General features: G+C 37.1%; 2 protein-coding genes across 6 annotated transcripts in view; one reads left to right on the plus strand and one right to left on the minus strand.

The window, feature by feature from the left end:
* Nucleotides 1-14,837, plus strand: part of Mast2 (microtubule associated serine/threonine kinase 2) — a 193,600-nt gene that overhangs the window by 84,441 nt on the left and 94,322 nt on the right. The window lies entirely within an intron of this gene.
* Nucleotides 8,179-9,321, minus strand: LOC139707449 (transcription initiation factor TFIID subunit 13). Its single transcript, XM_071618727.1, has one exon. The coding sequence runs from the start codon at nucleotides 9,298-9,300 to the stop codon at nucleotides 8,926-8,928; it is 375 nt and encodes a 124-aa protein (XP_071474828.1). The 5' UTR covers nucleotides 9,301-9,321; the 3' UTR covers nucleotides 8,179-8,925.

Raw genomic sequence — 14,837 nt, forward strand, 5'->3', positions numbered from 1 at the left:
TCTGAAGTATAGTTTGTGGACACAGAAATTTAGAGATTGCAGCTAGTTCTTGTCTCTTAAGAGCCTCATTTTCACTTAATTAATTTAGCATAATTTTGAAAATAACTGGGCAATATAAAATAAATGAATATCAGTAATTTTGGAGGCTCTCACTTGTTATGCTTTTTCTTGTAATATGGTATCTGCTTTCAAATGGACAGGACTATAAAATGGGTTTTTAGACATGTGATATCTTAACATCATGTAAAACATACTCTTCTAGCCAGACATGGTGTTGCATGCTGATAATCCCAGCTGCTTGGGAGACTGAGACATGAGGATCACAAATTTGAAGCCAGCTTTAGCAACTTAGTGAGAACTTTCCAAAAATAAAAAATTAACAGGGCTGGGAATGTAGCTCTGTGGTAGAGCACACCAGGGTTCAGTCACCAGAATATAAAATAAATAAACAAATGTGAACATAAATATAAATATATGTGTACTTTCACCCAACAAATAGTTCCTCCAATGTCTCCAAATTGATAAGTGGAAGGATAGCTTACAAACAAAGAACTTGGGCCTACGAATCAGGATGACCTGGGTTTGAGTCTTGGCACTACTATTTATTAGACATTTTTTTGGTATAACAAGTGCTATTTTTTGTTTGTCTTTTTGCCTCCATCTGCTTTTTCATTTGCTCAACTTTATCTACTGTATATCCTTGCAATTCCAATTATATACAGACACTATTCTAGATATTAGATATATAGTAGTAGTAAGTAAAGCTGACAAAGTCCTGTACTAATGGAGTTTCTATTCTGCTCGAAAAAGAGTCAAAGACATACATGGTAGGTCAGTGATAATGAGTATTCAGAGGAAAAATAGTCAGTTAAAAGACATAGGGTTGGGGCTGGGGATGTGGCTCAAGTGGTAGCGCGCTTGCCTGGCATGTGCGGGGCGCTGGGTTCCATCCTTAGCACCAAATAAAAAATAAAACAAAAAGATGTTGTGTCCACCGAAAACTAAAAAAAAAAAAAAAATTAAAAATTAAAAAAAAAGACATAGGGTATATGTTTTTATGAAGTAAACATTTCAGTTTTAATTTGGATTGTTCAGGAACTGATTTTCTCTTTAAGGTGACAGTTTTGAGTGTAGAACAGAAGTCTGGGGGGCAGGGTGGTGGTGGTGATTAGGTTATGATAGGAAAGAAAGCTGTTAAGTTCCAGTATGAGGAATGAGAACATCAGCCATGTCTGCCATTCTGATAAGGGCATTGTTGGGATGAGTTGGTTATGAAATTTCTTTTGGCCTGTCACATATCGTTTATTTTATTTTTTTTTTTTTATTTTTTTTTTTCTGTTTAATTTTTTATACTTTATTCCTTGTATCAATAGATTAAGAAAGTAAAATTTTCTCAGGTACTGATTTATAGATACTATTTTTAAGTAGAATCAAAAAGCTCAGTTTCACAAACAGTAACATTCAGTGATCTCTTTATTTTTTTTTTTTTTTTTTTTTTTTTTTTTTTTTTTTTTTTTAATTTTTTATTGTTGGCTGTTCAAAACATTACATAGTTCTTGATATATCATATTTCACAATTTGATTCAAGTGGGTTATGAGCTCCCATTTTTACCCCATATACAGATTGCAGAATCACGTCAGTTACACATCCATTGATTTACATATTGCCATACTAGTGTCTGTTGTATTCTGCTGTCTTTCCTATCCTCTACTATCCCCCCTCCCCTCCCCTCCCCTCCCCTCCCCTCTTCTCTCTCTGCCCCCTTTACTGACATTCGTTTGTCCCCCTTGTATTATTTTTCCCCTTCCCCTCACTTCCTCTTGTATGTACTTTTGTATAACTCTGAGGGTCTCCTTCCATTTCCATGCATTTTCCCTTCTCTCTCCCTTTCCCTCCCACCTCTCATCCCTGTTTAATGTTAATCTTCTTCTCATGCTCTTCGACCCTACTCTGTTCTTAGCTACTCTCCTTATATCAAAGAAGACATTTGACATTTGTTTTTTAGGGATTGGCTAGCTTCACTTAGCATAATCTGCTCTAATGCCATCCATTTCCCTGTAAATTCTATGATTTTGTCATTTTTTAATGCAGAGTAATACTCCATTGTGTATAAATGCCACATTTTTTTTATCCATTCATCCATTGAAGGGCATCTAGGTTGGTTCCACAGTCTAGCTATTGTGAATTGTGCTGCTATGAACATCGATGTAGCAGTGTCCCTGTAGCATGCTCTTTTTAGGTCTTTAGGGAATAGACCGAGAAGGGGAATAGCTGGGTCAAATGGTGGCTCCATTCCCAGCTTTCCAAGAAATCTCCATACTGCTTTCCAAATTGGCTGCACCAATTTGCAGCCCCACCAGCAATGTACAAGTGTACCCTTTTCCCCACATCCTCGCCAGCACTTGTTGTTGTTTGACTTCATAATGGCTGCCAATCTAACTGGAGTGAGATGGTATCTTAGGGTGGTTTTGATTTGCATTTCTCTGACTGCTAGAGATGGTGAGCATTTTTTCATGTACTTGTTGATTGACTGTATGTCCTCCTCTGAGAAGTGTCTGTTCAGGTCCTTGGCCCATTTGTTGATTGGGTTGTTTGTTCTCTTATTGTCTAATTTTTTGAGCTCTTTGTATACTCTGGATATTAGGGCTCTATCTGAAGTGTGAGGAGTAAAGATTTGCTCCCAGGATGTAGGCTCTCTATTTACCTCTCTTATTGTATCTTTTGCTGAGAAAAAACTTTTTAGTTTGAGTAAGTCCCATTTGTTGATTCTAGTTATTAACTTTTGTGCTATGGGTGTCCTATTGAGGAATTTGGAGCCCGACCCCACCGACTGTAGATCGTAGCCAACTTTTTCTTCTATCAGACGGCGCGTCTCTGATTTGATATCAAGCTCCTTGATCCATTTTGAATTAACTTTTGTGCATGGCGAGAGAAAGGGATTCAGTTTCATTTTGTTGCATATGGATTTCCAGTTTTCCCAGCACCATTTGTTGAAGATGCTATCCTTCCTCCAATGCATGCTTTTAGACCCTTTATCAAATATAAGATAGTTGTAGTTTTGTGGATTGGTTTCTGTGTCCTCTATTCTGTACCATTGGTCCACCCGCCTGTTTTGGTACCAGTACCATGCTGTTTTTGTTACTATTGCTCTGTAATATAGTTTGAAGTCTGGTATCGCTATACCGCCTGATTCACACTTCCTGCTTAGCATTGTTTTTGCTATTCTGGGTCTTTTATTTTTCCATATGAATTTCATGATTGCTTTCTCTATTTCTACAAGAAATGCCGTTGGGATTTTGATTGGCATTGCATTAAACCTATAGAGAACTTTTGGTAATATCGCCATTTTGATGATGTTAGTTCTGCCTATCCATGAACAGGGTATATTTTTCCATCTTCTAAGATCTTCTTCTATTTCTCTCTTTAGGGTTCTGTAGTTTTCATTGTATAAGTCTTTCACCTCTTTTGTTAGGTTGATTCCCAAGTATTTTATTTTTTTTGAAGATATTGTGAATGGAGTGGTTGTCCTCATTTCCATTTCAGAGGATTTGTCGCTGATATACAGGAATGCCTTTGATTTATGCGTGTTGATTTTATATCCTGCCACTTTGCTGAATTCATTTATTAGCTCTAATAGTTTCTTTGTAGACCCTTTTGGGTCTGCTAGGTATAGAATCATGTCATCTGCAAATAGTGATAATTTAAGTTCTTCTTTTCCTATTTTGATGCCTTTAATTTCTTTCGTCTGTCTAATTGCTCTGGCCAGTGTTTCGAGAACTATGTTGAATAGAAGTGGTGAGAGAGGGCATCCCTGTCTTGTTCCAGATTTTAGAGGGAATGCCTTCAATTTTTCTCCATTCAGAATGATGCTAGCCTGAGGCTTAGCATAGATTGCTTTTACAATATTGAGGTATGTTCCTGTTATCCCTAGTTTTTCTAGAGTTTTGAACATAAAGGGATGCTGTACTTTGTCGAATGCTTTTTCCGCATCTATCGAGATGATCATATGGTTCTTATTTTTAAGTCTATTGATGTGGTGAATAACATTTATTGATTTCCTTATATTGAACCAGCCTTGCATCCCAGGGATGAATCCTACTTGATCATGGTGCACAATTTTTTTGATGTGCCTTTGTATCCGAGTGGCCAGAATTTTATTGAGGATTTTTGCATCTAGGTTCATTAGAGATATTGGTCTGTAGTTTTCTTTCTTTGAAGTGTCTTTGTCTGGTTTAGGTATCAGGGTGATGTTGGCCTCGTAGAATGAATTTGGAAGTTCTCCCTCTTTTTCTATTTCCCGAAGTAGCTTGAAAAGTATTGGTATTAGTTCCTCTTTAAAGGTTTTGTAAAACTCTGCTGTATACCCATCCGGTCCTGGGCTTTTCTTAGTTGGTAGTCTTTTGATGGTTTCTTCTATTTCCTCAATTGATATTGGTCTGTTTAGGTTGTCTATATCCTCCTGACTCAATCTGGGCAGATCATATGACTTAAGAAATTTATCTATGCCTTCACTATCTTCTAATTTATTGGAGTATAAGGATTCAAAATAATTTTTGATTATCTTCTGTATTTCTGAAGTGTCTGTTGTGATATTGCCTCTTTCATCCCGTATGTTAGTGATTTGAGTTCTCTCTCTTCTTCTCTTCGCTAGCATGGCTAAGGGTCTGTCGATTTTGTTTATTTTTTCAAAGAACCAACTTTTAGTTTTGTCAATTTTTTCAATTGTTTCTTTTGTTTCGATTTCATTGATTTCAGCTCTGATTTTAATTATTTCTTGCCTTCTACTTCTTTTGCTGTTGTTTTGCTCTTCTTTTTCTAGGATTTTGAGATGAAGTATGAGATCATTTATTTGTTGGTTTTTTCTTTTTTTAAGGAATGAACTCCAAGCAATGAATTTTCCTCTTAGAACTGCTTTCAATGTGTCCCATAGATTCCGATATGTTGTGTCTGTGTTTTCATTAATCTCTAAGAATTTTTTAATTTCCTCCTTGATGTCTTCTATAACCCATTGATCATTCAGTAACCTATTGTTCATTCTCCAAGTGATATATTCTTTTTCCTTCCTTCTTTTATCGTTGATTTTCAGTTCCATTCCATTATGATCAGATAGGATGCATGGTATTATCTCTACTCCTTTGTATTGTCTAAGAGTTTCCCTGTGACATAATATATGATCTATTTTTGAGAAGGATCCATGTGCTGCTGAGAAAAAAGTGTAACTGTTTGATGTTGGGTGGTATATTCTATATATGTCAATTAAATCTAGGTTATTAATTGTGTTATTGAGTTCTATAGTTTCCTTATTCAACTTTTGTTTGGAAGATCTGTCCAGTGGTGAGAGAGGTGTGTTGAAGTCTCCCATGATTATTGTATGGTGGTCTATTAGACTCTTGAACTTGAGAAGAGTTTGTTTGATGAACATAGCTGCACCATTGTTTGGGGCATATATATTTATGATTGTTATGTCTTGTTGGTGTATGGTTCCCTTGAGCAGTATGTAGTGTCCCTCTTTATCCCTTTTGATTAACTTTGGCTTAAAATCTATTTTATTTGATATGAGTATGGATACTCCTGCTTGTTTCCGAAGTCCATATGAGTGATATGATTTTTCCCAACCTTTCACCTTCAGCCTATGTATGTCTTTTCCTATCAAATGCGTCTCCTGTAGGCAGCATATTGTTGGGTCTTGTTTTGTGATCCATTCTACTAGCCTGTGTCTCTTAATTGGTGAGTTTAAGCCATTAACATTTAGGGTTATTATTGAGATATGGGTTGTTCTTCCAGCCATATTTGTTTATTTATGTTACTAAACATGGTTTGTTTTCCACTTTGATTATTTTCCCCACTTTAGTGTCCTACCTCCCACTGTTGGTTTTCATTGTTATTTTCCATTTCCTCTTCCTGTAATGTTTTGCCAAGGATGTTTTGAAGAGATGGTTTTCTAGCTGCAAATTCTTTTAACTTTTGTTTATCGTGGAAGGTTTTAATTTCATCTTCCATCCTGAAGCTTAATTTCGCTGGAAACACAATTCTTGGTTGGAACCCATTTTCTTTCAGTGTTTGAAATATGTTATTCCAGGATCTTCTAGCTTTCAGAGTCTGTGTTGAAAGATCAGCTATTATCCTGATTGGCTTACCCCTAAATGTGATCTGCTTCCTTTCTCTTGTAGCTTTTAAAATTCTCTCCTTGTTCTGTATGTTGGGCATCTTCATTATAATGTGTCTAGGTGTGGGTCTCTTATGATTTTGCACATTCGGCGTCCTGTAGGCTTCTAGGATTTGGGGTTCTGTCTCATTCTTCAAATCTGGGAAGTTTTCTCGAATTATTTCATTGAATAGATTGCTCATTCCTTTGGTTTGAAACTCTGTTCCTTCCTGTATCCCAATGACTCTTAAATTTGGTCTCTTGATGTTATCCCATATTTCTTGGATGTTCTGCTCATGGTTTCTTAACAGTCTTGCTGAGCTGTCTATGTTCTTTTCAAGTTGATATACTTTATCTTCATTGTCTGATGTTCTGTCTTCTAAGTGTTCTACTCTGCTGGTAGTATTCTCAATTGAGTTTTTAAGTTGGCTTATTGCTTCCTGCATTTCTAGGATTTCTGTTTGTTTGTTTTTTATAACCTCTATTTCCCTGTATAGTTGATCTTTTGCTTCTTGGATTTGTTTATGTAATTCATTGTTGAAGTGATCTTTCATTGTCTGATTTTGCTGTCTGATGTCTTCCTTGAGACTCCAGATCATCTGAAGCATGTATATCCTGAATTCTTTATCTGACATTCCATCAGCTGCAGCTATTACCTCTTCTAAAGTTGAGTTGACCTGCAATGCTTGTGGTCCTTTCTTTCCTTGTCTCTTCATACTGTTCGCGTTCCTTTCTTCTTGGTGAAACTGTTGTGCTATTGAATTTTCCCCCTATATATTTATATTGGTCTTGTATAGTTGCAAAGTCTCCCTCGCAGGCACGGGCGGCGGCTCTGCCCCTCCGCCAATTGGGGCAATGTGCCTACCACGCCGGCAGGCCGCTGGGCCTGCTCTGCCAGTCGGTAGCAGGTCTGCCGTCCTTGCAGGCGCGGGCGGCGGCTCTGTCCCTCTGCAGGCCGCTAGGCTTGTTCTGTCGGTGGTCGCAGTTCTGCCTACTTTGCAGGCGCAGGCAGCGGCACTGCCCCTCTGCAGGCCTCTGGGGCTGTACTGCCAGTGGGTCGCAGGTCCGCCTACTTTGCAGGCGTGTGGGGGGGGGGCGGCTCTACCCTTCCTCAGGCCACTGGGCCTGTTCTGTCTCTCGGTTGCAGGTCTGACCTGTTCTGATGGTGGTCTCAGTTCCGACTACCTTGCAGGCGCAGGGGGGAGGGGGCGGCTCTGCCTCCCAGCAGGCCGCTGCTCCTCTTCTGCCGGTGGGTCGCAGGCCCGCCTACCTTGCAGGAGTGATTGGAAGCTCTGTCCCGCCGCGGGCCACTGGGCCTTTTCTGTCGGTGGTCACCCTTCCCCTACCTGGCAGGCGAGGGGGGTGGGGGGCGGCTCTGCCCCTCAGCAGGCCGCTGGGCCTGCTCTGTGTTTGGTCCCAGTTCCCTCTACTATGCCGGCGCAGGGGGAGGGGGCGGCTCAGCCTCTCAGCAGGCGGCTGCTCCTCTTCTGCCAGTGGGTCGCAGGCCCGCCTACCTTGCAGGAGTGATTGGAAGCTCTGTCCCGCCCTGGGCCACTGGGCCTTTTCTGTCGGTGGTCACCCTTCCCCTACCTGGCAGGCGAGGGGGGTGGGGGGCGGCTCTGCCCCTCAGCAGGCCGCTGGGCCTGCTCTGTCTTTGGTCCCAGTTCCCTCTACTATGCCGGCGCAGGGGGAGGGGGCGGCTCAACCTCTCAGCAGGCGACTGCTCCTCTTCTGCCGGTGGGTCGCAGGCCCGCCTACCTTGCAGGAGTGATTGGAAGCTCTGTCCCGCCCTGGGCCACTGGGCCTTTTCTGTCGGTGGTCACCCTTCCCCTACCTGGCAGGCCAGTGATCTCTTTAAATGCAATTTTAATCCTTATTTTAAGCTAAGGGCAATAATTTAATGCAGTAAGCTAAATTCACACAAAACCTGTATACTGTGAACTACAAAAGTGGTTTTTGTAGCTACATACAGTTTTAGTCAACTACAAATTTCCACAAGTACTTACAAATATGTTAAAAAAACACTACCCCAAATGCTTATCCTATCATTAGCTCATTAAACATTGCCATTCCTGCTCCTGAAAATAGATGATTGGGAAAATGAGTTCTAAAACTTAAAAAGTAACTTTAAGTCCAAAAGATTTTAAATCAAAAAAGTCTTTCAACATGGAAGCATCAACATGAAACTTTCAAGTTTCCAAAAAAATAAAAATAAAAAAATCACTCTTTAGAAAATATTAAAACAAATTATCATTTAAGACACATAAACATTCTTACAAAAAACTTGTAGTTTCAAATATCATCTCCTTAAAAGAAAACCAGTTCACTATCTTTAATAACATCTCAAGATCACTGTTGTCTAAAAACTTCAGAATATGTAAGGCATATGTCTCAGCTGTCATAGTCAAAATGACACTTAGATTTCACATATTAAACAGCTATAGTATAGCTTATAATGGCACAAATATACCTAACACATAAATACTACTTCATCCTTTAGATAGTCAAAAGTCAGAAGGAACTGCATAATTTGTAAGGTACTTTAACTTACATGTAGTCATTAAACTCAGTAAGTAATTCAAGTATAGTCATGTAAAGGCAGGCAATTAAAGGCTCAAGGATCACTCTAAAATCAAAGACATGAAAATAAAGGCTGAAAACTTTGTTTCTCCATCTTTCATTTACATGCCTAGATATTAGGACATTACTGAACAAAATACACAATTATTATATATGATTTCCACAGAATATAATGAAATTTCATGAAGTACAAAAATTATCAAGATCCGTAGTTTGCTTCATCAAATGCTTTTCTAGCTCGTTTCAATTCTTCATTCATGGTAAGCAAGTCTTTAACCCTAGCAAACTTCCTTGGGTCCTTTCGAATCAAGAAGACGATATCTTCAACTTGTACTCGACCTTGTCTTCCAATTGACATTGCCTTGTGAGTCATTTCAGTGATGAACTCTATGACAAGATCTTCAAGAATATCCACTGACTCAGTGTAAGGATTCTGGTCATCCCCAAACCCATACATCATACATCGTAATTCTTTAGAAAAAAGTCTCTTTCTTTTTCCCTGTCCACCTTCTGCACCTCCTCCAATTTCTTCATTTTCCTCTTCAAACGTCGGGTCTTCTTCCTCATCTGCCATCCCACTAGCCCGCCAGCCCACAGCGCCACATATCGTTTATTTTAAACTTATCTTCCTGAAATTAAATCATTCTTATTTTTAGAAAGCTATTTATATTTAAACCCATCTAGGTTTTTAAAAAAATGCATTAAAAAATCTAGTGCAGAATATTATACCTCAAGAAATTGATAACCTTGTTTTAAGTGTACATATCTGGGAAAAAAGAATTTGGAGTTTTGAAGTTATTTATATTTATTTACCCAAGCCAGGAGAGTATTTTGTTTTTTCAAGATAAAAATGGTTCTAAATGGCTTTCTTTGTACAATTCTGTGGAGGGGACCTCTTTCTGGCAATACTTTTCATTTAGGATTACTTGTTTTGTTTGCAAATTTCAGCACTAATATCTAACCCTTACCAATGGGAGTTCTTTGTGAATAGTGTTCATGTCACAAGTTACCCAGAAAGTCACGTCTTTCTAATATCATTTTCATATCAAGGTAGTTGGCCTCAGATTTCACAAAATGTCTTGCATTATTCCTTAGAGGATATCTGCTGTCAGTGGAGGTAAGGAATGATTTTAAGAGTGAAGAAGGTAGCTGTCTCGCCCATTGTGGTGTGTGTGTGTGTGTGTGTGTGTGTGTGTCTGTCTGTCTGTCTGTCTTGCTGGCTTTTATTCTTAGAGCCCTGAAGAGTTCCTTCCTGGGGTTCAAGGATGTGAGGTGTGAAACTTTGTGTTTCTGAAACTGACACATTGTCGTGTACTTCCCCACTGTGATATAACTTGATGTCTGGATCAGTGCTTCTGGATAATATACTGAAAAGAGATATCACCTGATACATAAGTGTAATAAACCCGTGAGGTATTGATGATGATTAGTTTTTCTGTGGGGTTTTGAAAAGTGGTAATTTTGGTGCCTTTAAGCACTGTGAAGGCAGAGTTGGTAACCTTTTTTCTATGTAAGAACCTATCTTTTAAAAATTTGGTCTTTTGGGCTGGGATTGTGGCTCAGCGGTAGAGCGCTCGCCTACCACGGGCGAGACCCGGGTTCGATCCTCAGCACCACATAAAAATAAAGGCATTGTGTTGTGTCCATCTACACCTAAAAAATAAATATTTTTAAAAAATTTGGTCTTTTATAGAAAATGATTTCACATATTTTCTCTACCTATCTAGAGGGAAGGCAAGTATTGGCAGAAGTTGGCAGGGGTGTTACAGTAATCATCACTAATTTCTTTACAGAAATTATTTTGTTTTTAGAAAATGGACATAGTTGTTACTGAACTGTAAGTACATGGACATAGAACCTAAAAATTCTTGAGAGCTCATTTTTGTTATTGTTTATGTTGAAATAACTCATTGTTAAGTTCATGATTCTACATTTATATTTCTAGCCCTCACAACTGTCAGTTTACTATAATCTACTTGGATATTGCAGAGACCTCAACTTTCTTCAGCATTTATGAATCTGTAGTCATTGTCTTTCTCACAAAACAGCATTACTCTTATTTTCTAGCTTACTAAGTAGTAGCACTTCCTCAAGATGGAAACTTTAGTGGTCCTTGTTGGATTTTTCTTCCTCATATTCATAAGTCTTATCTTTTATCCTTTTCAATGTCTCTTTTCATTTCTTTTTTTTAAATTCACACATTATATATAACAATGGAATTTGTTGTTACATTTTGTACATGCACAGTGTCTCATATATAGAAAGTAGGCATATATAGAAATGGATTCAGAAGAGTATTCTCTCTGAGTTGGGGATTTAGCTCAGTAGTAGAGTACTTGGCTAGCATGCAGGAGGTCCTCGGATCCATCCTCAGTACTGCCTATCACCCTCTCCCACTCCTCCAAAAAAGTGAATTCTTCCTGAATCAAGTCTCCTAAAGGAACAAACAGCTCAGATACACCTTGATTGCAGCCTCCTGATACCCTTAGCAGAGAGCTAAAATGTGCTTGAATTTCTGACATAGAAAATAAGTATTTCAAACATACGACTACAGTCATCTCTCTTCAGTTCATTCAGTCCTGTATGTTAATTCTTATTTCACTGAATCTTAGGTTAACATTCTGCTTGTCAACTAAAAAGAGTTTTGGAAATTCTGACTCAATACACTGGAATGCTCTGGAAATTGTCCAATTGTCCAAGTGATGCCACTGGAAGCTTGTGCCCAAGAGTCTATTCTTTGACATCTCAGTGGTTTTAAATACCTGCTGTAGTCCTTTTTTTCTGAATCTCTGAGTACTTTTTTGTTAAGGCCCAGAATCTGACTTCTGGTTGATTGCAGAGCCTTCAGACAGGATCGGCATAAGACAAAATCTCTGTAGATGACAAAGACTTAACTATCTGTGATTAATTTATTACCGATAATTTTTCAGTGGTGAAAGTTCAGATAAATGTTTATAATAAAAATAATACAACTAACAAAGGAATTGAGTTGTTTCTGTGGCATGCAAAATAAGAATAGTAAATTCAATCCAAAAAGTCTTAACAACATGTTGCTAAGAGAAGTTCTTTTCAAAGAAGACACTGAATATTATATCTGACTTAGAAAACATGAACATAGTTTTTACAGTGGAAAAATATCTTGTTGTATAATATATAGTAATCTTGTGACACGACCCACAAACCAAGAAAATACTGAAAATATATTGGGAATATCAAGTAAAGGGATACAGTGAGTCTGGAGTAAATCCGGGTATCTGTATTTTTATAAAACTTCATTGACCTAGAAGATGGTAGATTCAGATTTTAAAAATAAGGTCATTAACAAGCAAACATTTTACGTAACTGAAATTAATACTGAAGACAATAAACTGTTGTTTCCTAAAATCTAGCAGAACCCTATCAGATGGGCTGTCACTTCTGGGACAATAATATATAAGATTTTATCCAGCTAGTGGATTCACCACACCATACTGGTGTGGTGAAGTAAGCAGCCATGTTGGGAAAGCCTAGGTGAAAAGGAACTTCTAGTAGCTTCTAGGAACTGATAGCCAGCAAGAAATTAGGACCCCTTGTCCTACAGCAACAAGGAAATACCTGCCAACTACCTGAATGGGCTTAGAAGTGTATTCTTACTGAGTTGGGAGTTTAGCTCAGTGATAGAGTACTTGGCTAGCATGCAGGAAGTCCTGGGATCCATCCTCAGTACTTCCCCACCCTTCCCCCAAAAAGTGAATTCTTCCTGAATCACGTCTCCTAAAGGAAAACAGCCCAGTTAAACCTTGATTACAGCCTCCTGATAGCCTTAGCAGAGAACTAGGTAAAATGTGCTTGAATTTCCGACTGACACGTGTTACTACATGTGAGCCTTTTGAGTAGGTATAGACTGGTATCTCACTGAGGTTTTAACCTGTAGTTCACAGATGAATAATGATGTTTTCCATGCCCTTGTTGGTCATTGTATATCTTATTTTATGAAATAAATGTTCAAATCTTTTGCCCATTTTGAAAAAAACCGAATTTTTAAAATGATTTTTGAGTTGTAAGAGAGGTATAGTTCCAGATATTATACACTTTTCTAAAACAGAGAGAGACTATTTTCTTCCTGTCTGTGGCTTACCTTATCCTTTTTAGAATATCATGTTTCAAAGAGCAGAAAGTCTTAATTATAATATTGTTTAGTTTGTGAGTTTTCATGGTTAGTATCTAATCATGTTCTGTCCAAGAAATCTTTGCCTATCCCAAGATCATGAAGATCTTTGCCAATCTAGAAGTTTATAATTTTACCTTTTAAATGTGTGGGTTTTAATCCCTTTGAATTAATTCTTAAAGCTTTAAAAATTGTGTCAAGAGTTATATAACAAAAGTTTTAGTATAAACATTTAAAGGTATAAATTTCCCTCTCAGAACTCTTTTAGCTGTATTCTATAAAGTTTGGTACATGTATCTTCATTATAGTTTAATCCAAAGTACTTTTTAGTTTCCTTTGTCATTTCATATTTGACCAGTAGATTATTTAGAAGTGTGTTATTTACTTTCCAAATATTGGGGTATTTTATGGTAATTGAGTTTCAGGTTTTGGTCAGGCAATGTAACTTATAGGATTTTAACCTTTTGAAACTTCTTTTCTTTTTTTTTAAAGAATTTTTTCACAATGCCTTTATTTTTATTTATTTATTTATTTTTGCCCAGCACATGCTAGGCAAGTGTTCTGTCACTGAGCTACAATTCCAGCCCCTGAAATTTTTTGAGATTTCTTTTATGGCCTAATATGTTGTTTTTCTTGATGAATTATTAATGTCTATTTGATTAGCTTCCCTGACTTCTAACATGTGCCACCTCAGCTTTGTGGAACTACTGTGCTCTATTTGAACTCTAGCTCTCTGTGTCATGTAAGAAAAGTGTTCCCAGGCAGTTTGCGGGCAGCTCACATTTTGAATTTTCTTTCTTTCTGGGTGTATATTCTTGTATTACCTGTTTCCCAGAGCCTGAAAACTGTTGCCTTATGGATTTTGTCTAGTCATATGGTGGTTTGTAGTGGAATGGCTAGTTCTGTTCCATAATGTCATAGTTACACATGGAAATATTCTAGTCTTTTAGGGCAGTACCTAAAATTGGAAGATTTTTTTTTGGTTCTCTCAAAATGTATATTTTTTTTGCATCAAGTATAAATCTAATGAAATTCTCATTCATTTTTACTTCCCTTTTTTCATATTCACGTAGCTCAGTAATATGTATATTATAATTTGTTGTCTAATATGATTTTGTTCCTATTGTAATCTATAGAACTGAGTAATATTTTCCTTTAAAAATGTTAGGCATGATTTTTGTCTCTTACTTTAATACCAGTTAAGTTACTAATTTTATTTAAGTATTTTTAAAAAATATTTTCTTAAATGGACACAATATCTTTATTTATTTATTTTTATGTGGCACAGAGGATTGAACTCAGTGCCTCACATATGCAAGGCAGGGACTCCACCACTGAGTCCCAGCCCCAGCCCCCTATTTAAGTCTTTATTCTATCCTATTTGTTTTATCATTTTTTAAATCATCTTTTTATGTTTAGGCATTTTAGCATCAAATTTCATAATCATTTACATTAAACCTAACTTTCCCTTTGTTTTTTTATGATTGTTTTACTTTTAAACCATGAAGGGAGAATCTTTGTATTTGGGTAAATATTGGATAAATAGTATTATTCTTTTTAAGAGCAATCACATTAGCATTCTGTATGGAATTTACTTGTCTTTTTTGAAGGCCATGATTTCTGTTTATTTACTGTTTTCTTAAGTGATAATAATTTTATGTGTGCCTTTTTGTAAAGTACAGGTAAAATCTGTTCATTTTTGGTGTTAGCAAATGTTTTTTTCCAAATTTAATTTGAACAACTTGTTTGTAAATTTTCTTTTTTCTTTCCCAAGCTCTACTTTCTTATTTTCCCCTCTGTAGTGAGTACAACTTATTTTCATTTTTAGTGATCTGTAGGATTTTAAAATAAGATGTTGTATTCAGAGAGTACCAAAAATATAAATTAAAATGCAAAAATGGAGAATTTCCATACTTTAAAAATTCTTCTTTTTAAATATTCAAAATTACTAAAGATTAAATTCA

This window comes from Marmota flaviventris, chromosome 10 (assembly GCF_047511675.1).
Source record: "Marmota flaviventris isolate mMarFla1 chromosome 10, mMarFla1.hap1, whole genome shotgun sequence".
NCBI classification, from domain to species: domain Eukaryota; kingdom Metazoa; phylum Chordata; class Mammalia; order Rodentia; family Sciuridae; genus Marmota; species Marmota flaviventris.